This window comes from Chroicocephalus ridibundus, chromosome 5 (genome assembly GCF_963924245.1).
Source record: "Chroicocephalus ridibundus chromosome 5, bChrRid1.1, whole genome shotgun sequence".
NCBI lineage: Eukaryota > Metazoa > Chordata > Aves > Charadriiformes > Laridae > Chroicocephalus > Chroicocephalus ridibundus.
Window position 1 is genome coordinate 51,496,934 of NC_086288.1, and position 21,210 is coordinate 51,518,143.

Genomic DNA, 21,210 nt, shown 5'->3' on the forward strand with positions numbered 1-21,210 from the left:
AGAAGCTTCCCAGAAAAGAGAGAGATGACTCATTATCAGAAAGATATTTGGTTTATTGTGCAATTAGAAATGTCTGAACAATGAATAGCCCAGACTAGAGGGGTAAGATGAATTAAAGAGGTGACTACTAACCTGATTACCAGTGAATGGAAGGTGTTAAGGGATATGGAGAATGCCAGGAGAAGGTTAAGGTTTAGGTCATGTATGAAAAGAAAGGAAAGGACTAAAAAACATTCAGCTCCAAAAGAAAAATCAAATGTATCACAAGCCCTAGTATCAGAAACAGCACAACATGGCCAGAGAGTTTGACTAAAGCCCAACATTTACAACACTTTTTTAACCTCATCTGTGACCCACAGAGGCCCCAAGGGAAGATGTTGACTTCTCCCAGCTCATTTGTTACAAAAGCTCATTATATTTAAAGGAAAACCTCCCTGGGAAGCTTATTTAATTTAACATCACAGTTCAAGTGAATGGATGGGAAGATAAACAGAGATGGGGATTGCTGGCAGGCAAGTAGGGTGGCCCAGCTTTCAAACTGCTGCAGAATTTACTTGTTGTGAAGAAATGAAGTTCTTATAGGTGTCCTTCATATGCAGTCTGGAGTCAATCATCAGTCTGAGCTGGCTTTGGGGCACAGCTTAGAGTTAAAAAGAGAAAGAAAAAAAATTCTGGCAGAAATCCTGAGGAGACTTGTCGTCTTCACCTAACCAGATACCAACAAGACATTTAGGATAAATCAGCAATGAACTAATTTCTGGACTCAGCTGGATGTGGACTAATGGATCAGTGCAAAGAGGCCAAGGTAATCCAGGGAGATATTTAATTTTGCCTCAGCCAATTCTGTACAGAAATGCAGTCTAACTAGCAGCCACTTGTGGGGAGGATGGAGGTTGATTCTCAGGAGCCTGTAAGTATAATTCTGTGCTTAACACACAAATTGGAAAATGGTATTGTAATCTGATGCATGACACTTCTGAATAATTAGAAGTGAGAAATTCAGTGTGCACAGCAGATGAATCTGCCAAAAAATGAAGGGGGAAAAAAAAAGAGAGAATTTCTACATTCAACTACAGTAAAAATATAGTTAGCCAGAAAATAGTCTCCAAAATGCTTTAAATGCATAAAAGCCATCCCAAATGGTACAGGAAAGCAAGCCGATGGCACAAAGGTTAGAGGTAGAAAGATAAGCAAGTTTTTTTTTTTTAACTTGTGGACAATTAATAGTGAGAGTTTTACTACCAATAATAATAGTATCTATGAAGTGCGGGGGAAAGATTGGCAATGGATTAAATTATCAGTGTAGATAGCAAAAGCTGAGGAAGAAAAGACTCTAAAAATTGTCCAAGTAATTAGCCTTGAATGGAGAAGGTGACATGGAAAATGCACCAAAAATGTGTAAACATTTTCTGGAAGTTGGACCTCTAGAATTCAAAACACATGCAGAGAGGATAACAAAGTGCCTGGACTTACTATGGATAATAAAGACATGCTTGATAACATGAGAGGGTCTTACAAAAATAGGTGGTAGAAGTGCACTTCAAAAGCATCTCAAGAGAACCAGTTGATTGTAGGCTACTCAGTAGAGATGAGTCGATCAGGCTGGGGAAGTTTCCCAGGAAGGCAAAGACAGGACATGACTGAAACTTATTTTAAATCCCAGAGACACCCTGCCTACTAAAACTATTGCAGCATAGCAGAAATAAGAACTGATTCCTTTCCATTCCTTGAATGTTTCTGACAACCTGCTAATACCAAAAGGAAGTATGCCAGCCAAAAGTGAGCCCGTGAGCCAGGGAATATAGTAAATGCTGGCACTGAATGAGGCAACACAGGTGGGAAGGAGGAATGAAATCCCAAAACATTTCTGGGGCTTCTGGTATGGCACTGCATATTTTAATGCAGTACAGCAAAATATTTGACGGGAATTTCTGGTTTATCTATCAACCAGATGACTGCTGTTGTCCAACTGAAGAATGACATAGGATCATAGGAAAATTCAGGCTGGATGGGACTTCAGGAGTTCTCTAGTCCAACCTCCTGCTCCAAGTAAGGTGAGCTATGAGGTCAAGACCAGGTTACTCAGGGATTTATCCAGTCTGGTCTTCTAATGGTGAGGCACGAAGAGATGTTTTAGGCCACTGAGGAAATGTAACAGGAAGGTATAATGCAACCTTCAACCCATTCTTTGGCCTCCTTTTCAAATCAGATTAAACAAGAAAATGAGACATCAGGTTCTGTGAACTCCCCAAAATGAAATGAGCTTACTTTTAAGGGCTTTTTTTTAATAATTTCCAAGAGCAAATTGTGTCCTGGATGCTCTAGCAGATTCATTCTCTTAATCGACTCCCAGTTTTCAAAAACTGAGAGGTTTTTTTCCCCCCTCCTCACATTTAAAATGTTTTTCTCATAAAATCTGAGACCAGTGTTTGAACTATGGTTATTATCAAGATCAAGATCAGAGTCCCGCTGCTCCACAGTGGTATGTGGACGTTAAAAGACACAAGTCCTGAGCAGATATGTGTTGGTCATGCCATGACCATGCAAATGCCAGCAAATAACTGTGCTGTTCCATTTCTCACAGACACTGAGTTAAAGTTATTTTGAATAGTGTTCCTTCTCCACTACTCCACATGGCAAATGAAAAGTTTTACAGATGATCTCAGTGAAGATTCAGGACACCAAAGACACAACTGAAATTGAACGCAAAGACACAAATCAGTTCAAAAGGGGTTATTATTGTATTCAGAGAATGAATTGATGAAATTTCTGCCCACAGAAGATAACTGAAGCTAAGCAGAGCCAGCTGTTCCCCTCTCCCCATATATTCTGTGATCTCCCACAGTACTTTTGTAGGGTTCTGCACTTCAAACAGAAGTTTTGTTTCTTGCTCTTCCAATACCTCTTCATAGGTTGTGAGGAAAAGGGAATCATTTTAGAGACCAAATTGAGAGTTTTAAGGATTGAAAAGGGCTCTTATGATTGCTCCTGCTCCAATCTACCCACATTTTACAGTCCCTTTCAGGCAGAACCAAAATAACTTGAAAAGGTGGTCATTTATTATAATAAGGGTCTTGAGTTCTCTGGTATGAAATTATTGTGCCACCCAAAAGGAATTCCTGGCAGTCATCAAATACAGAATATTTTCACCTGTATTTATTTGGGAGGAAATCTGTGGTCAGGACTGGCCTTGCTTCCCTATAATGGCTCTTTAGATTCATGCATGCTACAGGGTAGCTTGCCTAGGGTTTGGAAAAACTGCACTGCCCTGATTTTATAGTTATACATAGATCGGCACACAAGCGTGGTAAAACTGATGCCTTGTCCAGAGGACCTTGTTGTGAAATGAATTGCAAACACTACCCTATCTCAAGCAGCTTGTTCAAGGAAATTACTGCCATGCTAAAGAGATATATACTTCTGCAGTTCCACAATTTGAAAAATACAACTGTTTCCAAAACCTACGTTGCCATACAGGATAGAAGGCAGTGGAAGTGGATTGCAAAGGAAAAGAAACTGTCCCAAAGACTCAGCGCTCTTCTCGATGTCTGGGATCTTATGAGTTAAAAACTGAGGAACTTTGAAGATAAAGCACTTCAGTGAGGTCTGAGAAATCTAATAATCCACAAATCTATACCTTAACACAGTAGCACAGGGCAGATAGTGAAGACTAGATACTCACCTGGCTATCCAAGAAGAACAGAACCAAAAGATTGGAGAACACGTCCCAGTATTTGTAATTCATATTACGGCAGATGCTGGTTACATATACATCAAAGAGCTCTTGTCTTCACCTAGCTATGTCATAAATCTATATATGATAATTCGCTCACAGGCTGCAATTAGAAGAAAACACAGTTTCTTTACTGGAGAATCTGGAGCACTGGAAAGATACCCTGAGTTCATGGTCTGCATCTTGCAAGTTATGAAGACACAAATTGCACCAAGTCTTGAGATCTTGGTCATCATCAATCCCCGAAAATTATGCCAGTTTGCCTTTTGCCCTTATACCAGTGTATGCACAATGAGCCCTCAGACATGTGTGATAAAGCAGTGCCCTTGTTGCTTGGTTCTCTTCCTTTCATTAGCTGACTCTGGAAATTTAAAACCAGGAAGAAAAGTTGTAAAAGCAGAAGGGGCAAATCTGGTGCCCAGAGGAGCTCACAGTCCCTCTCTGGGACACAAGGAGAACAAAATATTAACTTTGACCAATGTATGACAACCAATACAAAGTACATGTGTCTGGGGGACTGTGACTGACAGTCCTTTGTGAAGGGCTGTTTGAAAATTTGTTCTGTATGGTGACCTCTGCACTTCTGTAGCTTCATATTTGAAGAGATGTCAATTCACAGGACAGGGTCAAGGTTCTTTATGTTCTTAAATGTGTATTTGTTTTTTGTATTGCCTAGTATTGTTCAGGACTTGAAAAAATACACTATGTATCTAGTTTAAAAGTATGCATCCTAAGAAACTTACACAAGGTGGAAATCAGTTGGGAAAGGTACCAAAAATGTTGCCTTCTTTCATATAGTAGTAAGGTTAGCAATGTAGCCTTAGAGAAGCAAGGCTTAATTAGTACAGGCCTCCTGAAAACAGTAGGTCTTCAAGAGGAGTGAAACAGATGAGACAATAGAACGTTTCACACTTATTCAATGCCATTGCAAACACAGAAGGCTTGAAAAAAATGGCAAAAAGCGGCAGAAAATTTGTGCAACCTCTTCTCTGTTGGAAAGGTGGAATCAGACCCTCTGCTCACATGACCTGGCGCAGTGTCACAGCCATGCAGGCCGGATTGTCCTCCGACCAAAGAGCTGACCCTCAATTAATACGCACACCGTTCTGACTTTGCTTACATGACCACTGCTAATTTTGTGACTATAAGAATCAATTTTTAGAAATGACTGACTCACTTCAGCTGACAGGTTACGTATGATTAATATGCAACATAGAAAAAAAAAAGTTTAATAGTTTAATGCCTCTAAGCAAAATGCAAAATTGTTTAATGATACAAATTAAAACTGCTGCAAAATCTCTGTAACTATACACTTTTAAAATTTAAATTATATTACTTTGATCATTTGAGGTCTAATGCTGGAAGATACTGAACACCTCTTAAAAGTTTTGTGCTTGACTTCAACTTCTAAATAATTAGTAGACTTTGAGGACAGTTTCATATTCCACAAGCATGGAGGCAGAGTTTGGCAACAGTAATGTTATGAAACAAACTCATTTAAAGAATAAACTCTACAGAAAAACAAAATATCAGTAACAAATCCAAACATTAAAGTAGAAACCTGAATCCTAAGAAGTATAAGGCTGGATCCGAAAATTTACCTAAACAATATTTAGCAATACATCAGTAATAAAAATAATAGATTAGGCAAAACTATAATACTTCCTCAAAAGTATGCTAAGGCTACAGTGTACAAACTGAGTTTGAAATCAATTGAATTGACAACAACGTGGTTATTTTTAATGCATTAAGGCATCCAGTTTTGTTTACCTGTTTTGTTCCAAAATCCTAAATATAAATTAAGGTGGAGAGCCTTTACTTCCAAAGAACTCTTTTTCTAAGTCTGTGGAATATGACATTTAATACGTGATGCAAACCAAGCAGCCACCTTCTACTCACAAAATATAAAAGCAGCTGAACACAACTTGCTGATACGGTCCAAATACTGCCAGATCAGAAGTATTTTTACACAAGCACTTCACAAAATATTTAACAGTAAACTCTAAACATTTATCTAACTCAAATATATTTGTCATGTTCCCAAAGGGTTAATATTGTCTTGCTTCATTTCTTACATGTAGTAATTTAGCTCTGAACAAAAGCAGCTCCCTGCTGGTTACCTTGGCTAAAGGAAACACAATGAACTGGTAAAAACCAGTTTTATCTCACTGCTGTTGCCTAGGGCTACAGACAAAATGAAGTAAAAAAATTCACATGCAGAGTATTAGGTGCTTATGAAAGATCCAGCAGCGCTGTTGCCTAGTGATTCAGTGAGGAATCAGCATAGGCCAATGAGGTGTATGGGTACTGAATAACATCCCCGATGACTGCTTTACATCTCCTGCAATTCTGTCATACACCCCCATGATTTCCCAGTGGTAAGAATCACTTTCAAGGGAACCTGTCAGGAAAAAAAATGAAAATTTAAACAAACAAACACATCGCATATAGCAAGATTACTATTTTTGCTTTTCCCTTTGGATGTTGATACTGCTCTAGATTGCATACCTATCCAATATGAAATGTTCTTCATATCTATTGATACTTAATTATCACTAAAATTTTGATTAAAATACCGTAACAATTAAGACCAACCTTCAGTTTTGAAATTGCAAATACATGTTATTGAACTGCATGGAATATGATAAAACAAAATTAATCTTCTTACACTTTTCAAAAGAGCCACAAAATCAGAGTGTTTATAATCATCAATTTTGTCAGCAATGCACAAAGATACTAGGTTTATTTTACCATCCAGTTTTCCAGTTCTGGGTTATTTTTGTTGTTGCTTTGGTTTTATTTCAGTTTGCTTTGCAGTTACTGGTGCTTTGTTACACCGTAGATTTTCTGACATGAAAGGTGCCTCATTAGCAAGGACTATATTTTGGAAAAGAAGCTACTTCAAAGATAAAGCATCCTTTTCCTCAAAGAGGAGAAGGAAATCTCTCCCCATTAAGACTATATGTGTGCTCTACTTTAGTGACATTTTTCCTCCATATTAAAAAATAATATTCATATTAACAGAGCACATAATACATATTTAGTTGAAGCAAGCGTGTGAAGAACAAGAGGGGCATTTCACAAAAAATCTTTTCATCTTCAACATCTCTAATCCTAAAAGACATATTCTTACTGTATGGAAGGGTAAACAACATGAACAAAAACACAGATCTTTTTTTAAAAGATCACTCTCAATTTCTTCTCTGAGATCAAGCTGTTGGTACTTTTCTATCTGGCCTCTGCCATCGATCCATTCATGATGCTTCAGAGGAATAGGAAGTCTCTTCATGATGCACATAATCTAATGTGCAATAGGAGTAAAAGTATGTCATGACTCCTTCAGTAACTTGCTCAGGAAAAGAAGACCAAAACAAGGGTAATAAAACATGTATCTCCAAATACTTCTACTGCCTATTAAAAAGACCTAATCTTTGAAACCCCCAGAAAACTACCTATTGTCCAAGAACGTGTTTCTTTCCACCTAATAAAACGTAGCTGTCATTTAACAGAGAATTGCTGTTCTCATGGGAATGACATATTGAATCTATTTGCTAATGCATTGAGATGAATTTGTCAGGGTATGATAGCAGATACCCTAGACAGATGTGAAAGAAACTGTGTGTTTCACACTAAGATGGTGTGTCCCATTTTGTCCACAGGACATTAAAACCTTCTGCCAGTTAGTGGTTAGTCTGAAATATGTAACACTAAAATGATATTCTGCCCATGTAAATATGAACACTCTCATTAACCATGTAAACATTTGTCTGTCTCAGAAACCTATTAAATTGTTCATATTTTATTTCATGGCAATGACTTCCTCAGGCAAAGCATGAAGTATGTTGTCTCTGACAAAGTCATCAAAAAGAGTCTCCTAAAACTACCAAGGAAGGACTACAGTGTTGCTATTAACTTTATATACTGTCAATAATACCATATTTGATTATTTTAATGAACCCTACAGCAGCACAACTGCCAGGTGTCTAATACTGTCACTAAAAATATTCAGATGTAGTCTACCTGGTTCTTTTTTCCAGGAATTTGTAACAAAAGAAGCTAGGCAAGAACACATGTACAATGTAAGCAACCTGTAGAAATGCAGCTTATAAAGCTTGGGAGTGTCAGTGCAAGAAATGTATAATCCCAGTATGGCCAAAAGGTCTCACTTTACCACATCTGGTAAATAGGAGTGCAAGGTCTTACAAAGGTTAAGTGAACAGCAATGGGGAGGGATCCAGCATAGGAAGGAGAGAGAGTAATTTAGATCTCAGATACCCCTCATTCTCTCCTCTCAGCTTTTGTGGGAAAGACGGGCTCCATAAAGACCCAGAAATATGTAACTGCAAGACCTCCAGAGAAAGCCTCCCGAAGTGGCTGAGATGCTGAAATAGATATAGAAGATCTGGAGGAAGAAATAGAAGCTAAAACTGATCCAGTAGTTTTCTTTTTCAACAACTGCCTTTAGTGCAAGTCTGTATGTTGTAACCATTTCTGAAATAAATAGAATAAACCTTTTTCTGCCCCCAAATCTTATTCGGTAATACTGCTGAATGAGTAATATGGTAACACCAAATACTCTGCTTCTCAGGAAAGTGGAAACCTTTGGACTGTTGCTCATTTAATCAGTTTAGGGGTTCCAAGGAACTATAGTCCTTTATTGAGCAACAAAAGCTGAGCAGTAGGCTAGGGCGAAGGGTACCAGACTTGTAGAGAGAAAAATACCATTACTTTATAAAATAATTACAATTAGGTCCAATACACAGATAAATACAATAGCTGTGGAGCTAGCTACTCAGTTTTTACAGCTCTTGTTCTGGTAGATGATGTCCTATACTTTAAACAATGACCAATGATTTTGTCTGCTTTATATGTTAGGCATCCACACGAAAATGTTAAAAAGACCAATTTTCTAAGTGAAAATTACTGAAGAAAGATCTTTTGCAATAATTTTTCAGCAGTAGTGAATGCCTGGCACATTTAGAAAGCCTATTAAAGGCACATATTTCTCACTCTACCACACCCAACAGAAATTTCATCGCAATGAAAGAAATAGATTTTGAAATTACCATACTGCATTGCTAAAAGAAAGAGTAGATGATAATCACACTTTCCAAAATGGAGGTTGAGTTTCTTTCAGTTATTTTCCTTTAGACTTTTTATAGTAATTTAAAAAAGCAATTATCTGCAAATATGAAAATGATGCTATTGAAGTGAAAGGCAAAATACTTGTCTCTAGATTCTTAATACGATGACGATAACATACAAAGCTAAGTAAGTATGGCCGAGATGGTAATGGAAATTCAGAATTGTCCCTACCTTTAGTGGCACTTCCAAGGCAGTTGTTTGCTGCAGGGACTCCATTGTTCTTTTTACCAGTACTGTAAGGTAAATTTGAAAAACTACATCATTGTTTTCCATGGTAGAATTGTTATATAGAAAAAAAAAAAATCACATGCTTTATATTCTGTTACACAATACTTGCATTTCTACATAAAAAAATTTTAACCATTTACGATTTTTTCAATTTTTTTTTAAAGTTAAATTTTATTTCTTGTGGAAGGTTCAATTCCTTATTTTAAATTGAATTTTAGGTGAAATTTGGATAATTATTTAACTTATATATCCCATAAATACAGAATTACAGCACTAATATATTTTACATAGAGGTACAGCATGTCTGAGTGCTGTATTTCTCAGCTTTCAAGTTCAGTACTCTTAACTCTGGTGACATTTTATATATTTTAATTTTCTCATGCAGCTGTAAAACTCAATCTAAAAAAAAAAAGCTAGGAAAAAAAAAATACTAGATGTCTGAACTGTCTAAAATATCTTATTCTTCAAAGTAAAAACATCAGGGCCAAATTTAAAAAAAAATCTTCCCTGTGGGATAGTGGAGCTATCAAGAATCTAAACAATTAAACTTCAGTACGATTTATGTAACTTAACAACTCATCATGTCGTAACACTATGCTCAGTATTACTGTGAAAATGCATCTATAATTATTCCAAATCAATCATTTGGGACCAGATTTGTCATCCTTGGTCATGCCAATTAGTGCTTTGCTTGACAAAGATTGCTGCTGCAACACAATATGGTTCTAATAAAAATGAGAGACATTCCATGGATAAATTTTGGCTAGTGAAAGTGAAATAGGAATACCAGGCAGCCCCAGAACAAAAGTTCTTGAGCAACCTCCATTGCTCGTACAGGATGGCTAACTAAATAACGTGTCTTGTCACGTGCCTTACAGAACTGAGAAATATCAAGGTATGCAATACATGGTGCTAACTGCTAGACCAAAACCCATATGATTACTTAGAAGCTTTCTTTGAAGTTATCCCTTGATGCACATCACGGTTCTTTTGCAGCTGAGGTTAGACGCAAAGGAACGACAAGAACTCTAAGAAGCTGTGTATGGTTGCTACTCTGGTTGCTGCTGAAACCTTTTCTAATGATGCCAACAGTGAAGAAAGGTATGTAATGTTTTGTGTCACATCGGTGACACTGAGGCTGGCTTGAAAATAATGATGAGGATAACTAGTTTCTGCCTAAACAGAAGTGGAGTGCTCAGACTCTGCTGGCTCACTCAGACTTACGTGCTAATGAGCTGTCATAAGATTTTCCATGAAGTCCGAATTATGCAGTAACTCAAAAGATCAGCAGCTGAAGTGCCAAGGCTGAGGAAGCTGAGACATTTGTTGACACATCTATGTACAGCTACACCTATATATTTGCTTCTTCTTACCTCATTTGAGGTAGCTTATGGTCCATTGTAGGACATAGCACTGTTTTTGGAGAGCAGAAACAAATATTGCAACCACAGATTGTGAAAGGGGAAGTGCTGGCCTAAATAATTATCCATTTAAAATCCAATCCAAGTCAACATGGCTATTAATAGAGGAGTGTTGGACTGCCTCCGTCTTGAGAAGTCCACTCTAAATTTAAACAAGCTGCCAGCTCCAGGAGTCAGCAATACAGCAGACGTCGGGGCGCTCCAACCAGGTGGCATGCTGTCAGAAGGCTAAGAGCATTGCCAGTCAGTCCCTGGGTAAACATTTTTTCCATCGGTAAGCTCCCTACCAGGCTACAACTGCACAAAGCTTTTGTGAAAGCGGAACAACTGGATTCTGCACTTCTCATGCAGAATCACTCAGCTCTGTATGTTCCACCAAGCACTTATGAAGGGCACTTAACATTTTTTGAGCTGTTAGACAAATAAACAGCAATAGAGCATCAGGGCAATGGGAGGAATAGGCCTTTTTGACAAATAGAGCTCCAATGGACAACAAAAGATGGAGCACAAGTAAGTGGCACCAATTCATGGGTTGAAAGATGTGAGCAGTATGATAAAGGGTGCTGTCTGCATATGCACTGAGTTGGACTAGTTTTCCCCTAGTTCTCTAGACCTCTGAATTTGTCTAGTTCTCTCCCATATAACTGTTATCCCCAAAAGGGGATTCATGACGGCAGCGATGATTGCAACACCTTTCCCTGTTGGTTCACACAGTTTTCGCTTTAAGGCATCTGGCACGATCAGAATTCTGCTGCGTTCTTAACTGCTCTTTAATTTTAAAAAGTACAGATTAAAGTGGCCACATCAGTGAACAAACTTAATGGTTCCTCGTTCACTTTGACAACCCATTAAAAACCTCTCCATGGTTTGCTCCATTTTCTTCATTATTTTTTTCCATGTCAGTTCGGCACTCTGTTCTCTTTCTCATGTCACATTGACTTCTTCATCTCTTCCCAGAGTTTAGTGGGTGGCATAGTAAAACCATTCATTTCAAGCAATCTGAAGTTGTTTTGCCTGCATTTCAGCTTTTTGAAATCATACCTTTGCAAGCATCCAAAAGATTTGCCTACATCTACTTTACAACAGATTTTGAATGAAATAATAAATATATAATGACAACAGAAATATAAAAAAAAAAAAAAGCATCTGGATTACCATTCCTGTTCAGTAGTCCGGTAAGACAGTAAAGAAGGAAGCATTTAAACAAAATGACAGTCTGCACAAAAATAAATAGGTAAACTGGCTGAATACATTTAGGCTGGAAATTTAAAGTTCTAGATTTTGGAGAGATGAAATTCTGGAACAGTCTCCCAGTGGGAGTAATTTTTCATATGGAGATGATAATTTATAAAAGAGACCATATGGCATGGTGGTATGTAATCACAGGAGAGGTCCCCTTTAGTCCTATGTATATAATATCTGATTCTCCCCCTACTCTCTCAAATCTTGAAAACTCTCCTTTTTCTCAAGGCTCAAAACAAGCAATCCAGACATACACAACTGTCTCTTCTTTATCTCATAGACATTATAAGAGTGTGGTCACTCACAAAAGTGACCATAATGTTTAAATAGATCTGTCTCTACCACTCCTTATTTTTTGTTTCTTTTTACAGATTTAGATTGGAGGCTTTGGGGATAATGATTATTTCTGTTCAGTCAAGAATCTAGTATATCTAGGGCACATAAATTATTAATTCTAAAATGTTCTTTTTCAGCCAGCCATATACTGCAATAGCATCTGTAAAATGCTGTTCTCCCAACCTTTGCAACTTTTCTCTCAAAACTCACAGTCAGCAATTACGAGATTTGTTGATTATACTCATCCTGGAATGCTTTGTAAGTGCTAAATATGTAATGTTAAAATATTATGTATAAAAAAAATTGGTGACAGTAAAGTGAAGAGATCATAGAGGAACCAGAATATTAACAGATGTTTTAACATATTTTAGATTTTCTTGATACTGACCAAAATAAATATGCTTATTGAAAGTGTTGTGAATAGGAGCAAAGAAAAGACACGCATGCCTGCTGTGGAACAAAAGCTTATTTGTCCCTATTGAACTGAAGACATTTTTCAAGCTCACTCACCTATGAAATTATGAGTCCAGAAAGATGTCAAAGCTGGCCAGGCATATGATCTATGGAATAGGGACTTTTGCAAACTGAAAGCTATCTGGAGGCATCTTTAGTTTATGCACTAGTGTTTTTCAAGTTAGAAAAAGGCAGCTCAGAGAACAGAAAATGTCACTAACTTGTGATGACCAGTTCATTCTTTTGTTTTTCTGTTACTTGAGTCCCTTTTTGAACATGTCCACTTTTTTATGCAGCTGCCTCAGTACCCATTAAGTGCAGAATAAAATGAAATTTCATGGAATTTGCACACAAGCCAAAAATTTGTATTGGCAGATTTTAAAAAAATCTGAGATACTGTTCTTTAGGTAGCAATAATCTTAATTTATCTTAATATCAAAATAAATACGCTTAGTTTATTCTGATTTTTTTTTCTTAGACTGGTCCTTTCAGTGTTCTTATGCTTAAAGTAATCATTTCAGCTGAAATATTTTATACCTGGTAAAAAAATCAGAAAAATTGTCTAGAACTGTATGTTTTATATGTACTGAAAATAAGAACCGATGCAGAAATTAACTTCTTTAATTCTATCAATAATGTATGATTACAAATGAGTTCTAAAAAAACCCACCTTTAAAAATTGCCCTAATGCACTGTGATATTCAACGCAAAGTAATGGAATACACATATTTCTACAAAAATACGTTATTTCAAGTACCAAGTGTCTTTCATTTAATTATTCTTCTCACTAATGGATGCAATTAAGCAAGCATAGTGACAAGGAACAATCCATAGTAATCACCGCTGGCAAAGTTCACCTTTCAAATCCACCAGGTATATATGGAATACACATCAAAACCCAGATCTTACAGTTGTAACTACAAGTATATCTGTAGTGTAAAAAAAAAAAATTATTCTGCATTTCTTCACCCCCTTTTAGCAGTAATATATTCACTATAATCCAAGGGCAAAGAGGCATTTCAAACAGAGCGTGGAGAGGTAGTCTCAGAAATAGTCTCCACAAAATGAAAAATGGGGTTCTGCAATTCCTGAATACTCTTCCAGAGCCCCTAGACAGACTCACAGTTTGATGTGGGAACAGTCTGTGTACTTGATTACACAGACTTCAGAACTCAGAGATGCTGAGCTCTCTCAGAGACCAGTATTTGGCATTCCCAAAATATCATCTGCCTTTCTGCTTCCTGGGCTGCTGGAGAGCTCAGGATGTGAGGAAGCCAGACAGGCAAGCTGGCTAGAAACTAGGCAGATTATTGATGGTAAAGCTGACAGTCTTCTGCCAAAAGCAAACCTATTTCTGACAAATGTTTTTATTTTATATTTCCAGGCACCCTCTAATAGAAAATGAGAAAATGATATGCCATATCTTTGTTGAAAATTACACTGTTCAGAGTAGTATGTGCTTCATTGTATTTCAAAGTATGTCAAAGCTTGGACACTCAAAGCCTTGTTATAAATAAATGATGTTTTGCCTTGTCCATTCAGAGTGAACCGTATGCACATTATAAAACCGGGTGATGGATTATGTTTGAAGAACGTATTCTGCCGACATACAGACAACATCTAACTTAAGTTACTTGCAGTATTTTGTGCAAAAGTAGATATTAGGAAACAAGAACACCATATAGCTTGCCCCTTGTTTATCAAATTCAAAAGATTCAAAATAATCTGTTGGGCATAGACTATTAGGTGCATTATAAATTGGATTTCTGTATACTGAAAAAGTACTGAAAATTCTTATTGTGGCCTGTGAAGTCCTAAGCAGGAATAAAGTACCAGCACTATGACTGCCTTGTGGCATTTCTCAGCCTACACTCAGAAGAGTCTTAGAAGCAAATAGACATTTTAATGTTATAGAATCATTTAGGTTGGAAAAGACCCTTGGGATCATCAAGTCCAACCATTGACTCCACTCTACAAAGTTCTCCCCTACACCATATCCCCTAACGCCACATCTAAATGACTCTTAAACACATTAAGGGACGGTGGCTCCACCACCTCCCTGGGCAGCCTATTCCAGTGTCTGACCACTCTTTCTGTGAAGAATTTTTTCCTAATGTCCATCCTAAACCTACCCTGCTGCAGCTTGAACCCATTCCGTCTTGTTCTATCGCTAATTACCTGTGAGAAGAGACCAGCACCAACCTCTCTACAGTGTCCTTTCAAGTAGTTGTAGAGAGTGATGCGGTCTCCCCTCAGCCTCCTCTTCCTCAAACTAAACAGTCCCAGCTCCTTCAATCGCTCCTCATAAGATTTATTCTCCAGGCCCTTCACCAGCTTCGTTGCCCTCCTCTGCACTCGCTCCAGCACCTCAATATCTCTCTTGTATTGAGGTGCCCAGAACTGGACACAATACTCAAGGTGTGGCCTCACCAGTGCTGAGTACAGGGGGACAATCACCTCCCTCCTTCTGCTGGTCACACTATTTCTAATACAAGCCAGGATGCCATTGGCCCCCTTGGCCACCTGGGCACACTGCTGGCTCATGTTCAGCCGCTCGTCAATTAGAACCCCCAGGTCCTTTTCTGCCAGGCAGCTCACCAGCCACACTTCCCCAAGCCTGTAGCGATGCATGGGGCTGTTGTGGCCCAAGTGCAGGACCCAGCACTTGGCCTTGTTGAAGCTCATTCCATCAGCATTGGCCCATCAATCCAATCGATCCAAGTCTCTCTGCAGAGCCTCCCTATCCTCATGTAGATCAACGCTCCCGCTTAACTTGGTGTCATCTGCAAACTTACTGATGATACACTCTATGTCCTTATCAAGGTCATCAATAAAGACATTAAACAGAAATGGTCCCAACACTGAGCCCTGAGGAACACACATGACTGGGTGGCCAGTCACTGTCCATCCAGCCAGTGCTTGATCCAGCAGACTGCATGCTCATCCGGGCCTTGATCAGCCAGTTTTTCCATGAGAATTCTATGGGGAACAGTGTCAAATGCTTTTCAAAAGTCTAGGTAGACAACGTCCACAGCCTTTCCCTTATCCAATAATCTGGTCATCTTGTCATAGGAGGAGATCAGGTTCATCAGGCAGGACCTGTCTTTTATAAACCCATGCTGACTAGGCCTGATCCCCTGATTGTCCATTATATGACTTGTAATGGCACTCAAGATGATCTGCTCCATGACCTTCCCTGGCACCGAGGTCAGACTGACAGGTCTATAGTTTCCTGGATCCTCCTTTCTGCCTTTCTTGTAGATGGGTGCTACATTTGCTACCCTCCAGTCCATTGGGACCTCCCCGGTTAGCCATGAATTCAGGTAAATAATGGAAAGTGGCTTGGCGAGCACGTCTGCCAACTCTTTCAGCACTCTTGGATGTAACCCATCCGGTCCCTCTATTGGGGGGGTGCACTTGTGTACATCCAAACAGTGTAGCAGGTCACCGATCATTTCCTCTTTAACTGTGATGACCTTGTTCAGCTTCCCCTCCCTGTCTCCTAGCTCACGAGGCTGGGTGCCCAGGGAACAGCTAGTTCCACTGCTAAAGACCGAGGCAAAGTAGATGTTGAGTACCTCAGCCTTTTCCTCAGCCTTTGTGACTATGTTTCCCTCTGCATCCAATAAGGGAGGGAGATTTTCCCTAATCCTCCTTTTGTTGTTAATGAATTTATAGAAACATTTTTTGTTATCCTTAACGGCTGTAACTAGATTGAGCTCGAACTGCACTTTGGGTCTCCTAATTTTCTCCCTGCATGGCTTCACTACATCTTTATATAGTCTTCATGAGAGACCTGCGCCCTCTTCCAAAGGTCATAGACTGTCCTTTTGTTCTTGAGGTCCAGCCAAATGTCCCTATTTAGCCAGGCCGGTCTCCTTCCCCACCTACTTGTTTTTCGACACACGGGGACAGCCTCCTCCTGTGCCTTTAAGACTTCTCTCTTGAAGTATGTCCAGCCTTCCTGGGCTCCTATATCCTTCAGGGCAGCCTCCCAAGGGGTTTTGTCAAGCAGTCTTCTGAACAGGTCAAAGTTTGCCCTCCAGAAGTCTAAGGTGCCGGTTTTACTAACGCCTCTCCTTGCTTCTCCAAGAATCAAAAACTCAATCATCTCATGATCACTGTGCCCTAGACGGCCACCAACCTTTACTTCCCCCATTATAAAACAATGCAAGAGATACTTCCATATGGGAAATATTGGTGAGAAGGCTTATGTTCTGTGCTACGATCTAATTGAAATAATACTATTTACCTTTATGTTCTTAATTTATAAATCTTAAAGTATTTTAAGATTTCATATCTATTTTGCAAATAAGAAAACTGAGACACATATTTGTTGTTGCTTTCCTGAAAAAGTAGATCGGAAGCATGACTGGAATCAGAATGCAAGCATGCTGAATAGTAGACCAGTGCTTCTTGGATCACACCAAATGCAGGAGACTAACATAGCACTGAACTGCAGTCCTTTAAAGACATCAAACACTACTCTTTAGCTTTAAGTCCGCGTCTTTCCCTTTTCCAAGCATGGTGACTGTACAACTGAGATTTCTCTCTGGATCATTAAGCTGCAGACTGGAAACTGCAAGTCAGCAGATTCTGTAATTTAAAGTTTCTGAATGGACAAAAGCTCATTAGATATGTAAAGACAAAGCTGACAGCTAAAGAATATCAGCAAATAAAAGTAAGAAGAGTAAGAACTTAAAAAAAAAAAGGGAGAAAGAACTTTGGGTAAAGGAATGAAAACCAATTTGGATTTTCAAAGCATTAAAGTGAACTAGGAGCACACATCCTACTGACACTCCTTTGGTTTAAAACTCACATACCTAATTTGCTACCTCAGTTAGCAGCTCCTGAAATAATTGGAAAAGATTAGGAGAGAAGAGTCATCCTATTTAGTTTCATCCGAAAGGAATCTAGGTCAACTGCTCTTAGACTGCTCTGTGATGTGAACCAAAACTGTTCACACCATGGACTAGGGACAATGGAGAGATCTGTTTCATCATACTTCTGACTGGAAGTTACATCCCAGTGCAGATGCACCCTTTCTCTGCGTATTCAGGTCAAGCAAAATCCTCGTTAATGACACTGAAGGAAGAGCCAGCTTCCGTCACTTTTACGACAACTTGGATTAGTTCTTTTACCAGTAGCAGAACTATTTGCAAAATACAGAATCACAGAATGGTTGAGGTTGGAAGGGATCTCTGGAGGTGATCTCATCCAACCTCCCCTGCTCAACAGGGCCATCTAGAACCAGTTGCCCAGGACGGTGTCCAGATGGCTTTTGAATATCTCCAAGGACGGAGACTCCACAACCTTTCTGGGCAACCTGTGCCAGTGCTCGATCACGCTCACATTAAAAATGTTTCCTGATGTTCAGAGAGAACCTCCTGCATTTCAGTTTGTGCCCATTGCCTGAGTTCCTGTCACTGGGCACCACTGGAAAGATCCTGACTCTGTCCTCTATGCCCCCTCCCTTTAGGTATGTACATGCATTAATAAGATCCCCCCTGAGCCTTCTCTTCTCCAGGCTGAACAGTCCCAGGTCTCTCAGCCTTCCTTCATAGAAGAAATGTTCCTGTCCCTTCATTATCTTTGTGGTCCTTGTTGGATTTTCTCCAGTCTGTCCATGCTTCTCTTGTACTGGGGAGCCCAGAACTGTATGCAGTACTCCAGGTGTGGCCTCACCAGTGATGAATAAAGGGGAAGAAAATGAATGAATGAAGAAATTAAGAAGGAAATTAATGTCTTAGGTTGGTCTTTAGTGTTAAGGAAAAGACATTTTACCACTCGTCTGTTCTGAGGTGAGCATATCTGAAAGTTACTGTAATGTAAAATTTTCTTTTTTTCTTTGCCTCTTAGGGCAAAGTAGACACAAACATAAAAAACAATCTTAAATCAGCAGAATGAAACAAACTTCGATCTTGAATAGTCAAGCTTGGCAGCCTATGTTAAGTGCAATGACAATTTCCAAGGTATCTCAGACCTCTAGACCGCCCAGGTCCGTTTCCTAAAGGCCATCTTAGCAACTTCAACTACATGCTGATAGCTCTGAGGCAGAACAAGGAATTTAACAGGCATGTTTGTTCTGCGCACTGCAGCTAGACATGGAGATATGCGAACTAGTTACACTGTGGTATGTAGAGCAGACACATCTTGAGTATTTCAACTGGACTCTTCTTCTGTTTTCAGAAAAAAAGCTGCTAGTCACCATGTTTCTATAGTGGGATGATTTATTACTATTATTCATTGATGGCTAGAGGTTTTTTCCATTATACTTGAAAAGTATTGATTTTGCTGAATTTACTACAAATTCACACTAGTAAAGGAGGTCAGAATTTCACCTGATGAGGGCAGAATCTGTGATATTCTATATGTATAAGCAACCATGAATAATTTTTATCTTTTGGATATAATATTGAGCTCTATACTTAATGTAAATTGATGTAAAACAAGGTAATAAAAACCCTTCTATTGTCTTACAGATCTCATTCAATATACTACACTTTCTAACTCTGAAACTATGCCACTTTTAGACATTGTCCTTTTCTGAGTCGATACTGCAATCTCTGATACATTGTATGGTGTTTTTCTAATTTAAACCAGATTTGAACTCCTGTATTTAGAGATCAAATGTTAATATGTTAACCTAATTCATTACAATGCCCCCAATATATTGAACTTAAATATTTCCCAGGTTCTTTGTTTTTATTAGATGGAGGTTTAATGTTCTCATTATGATCTAATACTCACAAGAGGGATCAGTGATGAAATGAGACTAATAAGGCAAATTGTACTCTTTAAATGAACACAACACAGGAAGGTGAAATTAATTTTTTCTTAGATGTTTAGGTTATAATGGAAGATATTTCTTGTATCGGTACATTTAAAATATTTGTCACGTTATGCTAATTGTTTTAGCCAAAGGTATTTTTGAGCTTCAAACTAGACCAAAGTTTGTGAATAACCAGCTGGTGCCTAAAGGAATAAATCCACTACTTTCTGGAGAAGAGACCCAATAGCCTCCTATGTGCCCTTGTTTGCTAGCTAAATTTGTACCAGATGCTGAGACAAACTCTGGCTTAGGAAATAATGCCTGGAAGTAAGCCAGATGAGAGGATAAAAATGTAGGCAGGAACTTTTACTAACCCTTTACCTTGAAAGTTCCACCATAAAGTTCTCTTAATATAAAAAAGCAGTAAACTAACTTAGAAATTACAGTAAATTATATTCTTACATTAATAATATCATAATTCTTTATGTAATAGGCCATAATCATAAGTATTTAGGAAGTTACTTTCCAATCCATTCTTTTTAAGCTGGTTTATTTCCTTCTAAAACCCCATGAAAACTTGGAGAAAGTATAATTATTTAGCTTTACAGGATTCACACACTGGATGAGGGAATCTTGATAAGAAAACTAAATACAAATAAGCACGTTGATGAACTCCAGATGAGGAGCATATCATGTTTTATCTACATAAGAGCCAGTGGTGGAAAACATTCAGAAAAATCTGCTTAGTATACATTTCCTTAATCAAGAGAATCAATGTGCTGCATCTTGTTACATTAATTCTTTACCCTCTAAGAAATCATGGGTTATAGGGAGAAAAAAGGGAGTGGGGGAGAAAGAGCAAGAGAGATTGTATTTACCTGAAAATTCCTGGATTTGAGAATCTTCTACTTCAAACAACAACTCATCATGAATCTGGGCAATTAACCTGAAAAATTTCAGAGACTTTAACATATGCAAGAAATTTCTGACAGTGCTTTCCATTCTTATCATCCATTAATTCTCACTTGCACAATGGATATGTTAAAGTGAAAATAAACATCCTAAGAAAATGAGAAAATCATTAATGGAGTTAAAAGGATTGGCACCCCACTTACTCTGAAAACATAAAGGCCATGGTCGTAAATTCAAACTGTGCTTACTAGCTTATAAATGTCATTCAGGGATTTGATGATGTGACAAGGTATTACTTAAAACCAATGTAATTTGCAGAAAATTGCAAGAAATTACAGAGACAGGCTATGTTTTGTTAATATAGCTTGTTTTTTTCAAGTTGAGCTGGAATAAATGTGGTTGCAAATGGGTGGTTTTACTAATGCAAATTAGGTCAATAGTAAGAGTATTTGGCTCACTGGTATACCAATATTAACTCCTAGTTGGCTTGAGTGACTTGAGTCCTTTCCAGGATATAATCTTTTCACTTAAGCGTAAAGTAGGTGTCCTCATGCGGTCAAACAAGTGGGCTGAGGAATGAAAATGTAGGCATACATACACAACCTGATCTGTTGCCTCTGGATGGTTGCCTTCCTAAGGACAGAGCGTACAGCTGAAAGCAGTAAGATCTTGAAAGCCACGCACCTACACATACCTGAGCTCTTCAGTTAGAGCTGTTTTGTAATGAATTTATACTGCTGCTTTGTTTTTCTTTGTCTGTATTAGTTCTAAATCAATAGGTCTCTTGCATATGGACTGTGACTTGATTGTTCGGTGCTTACAGGAATAGCAGCCTAAATTGTTGATTTGGGTGTAAAAGTACTTCCACAACGGAAATAACTGTATTCGATTGAATCAAGTCCACGGCAGAATAGATACAATTTAACACATAGAATCCCTGCGCGTAGTTCTCACTCAGGAAGCAAAAA

At 38.4% G+C, this 21,210-nt stretch overlaps 1 protein-coding gene across 1 annotated transcript in view; it reads right to left on the minus strand.

Moving 5' to 3' along the window:
- Positions 1 to 6,025: 6,025 nt before the first annotated feature.
- The window catches only part of POLN (DNA polymerase nu), a 110,006-nt gene continuing 94,821 nt past the window's right edge, over positions 6,026 to 21,210 (minus strand). Inside the window, exons 23-25 of the mRNA XM_063335909.1 lie at positions 20,209 to 20,276; positions 9,050 to 9,111; positions 6,026 to 6,134 (exon numbers count right to left, since the gene is read on the minus strand). Coding sequence (XP_063191979.1) covers positions 6,066 to 6,134; positions 9,050 to 9,111; positions 20,209 to 20,276 — 199 coding nt within the window. The 3' untranslated portion in view covers positions 6,026 to 6,065. The remainder of the gene's footprint in view (positions 6,135 to 9,049; positions 9,112 to 20,208; positions 20,277 to 21,210) is intronic.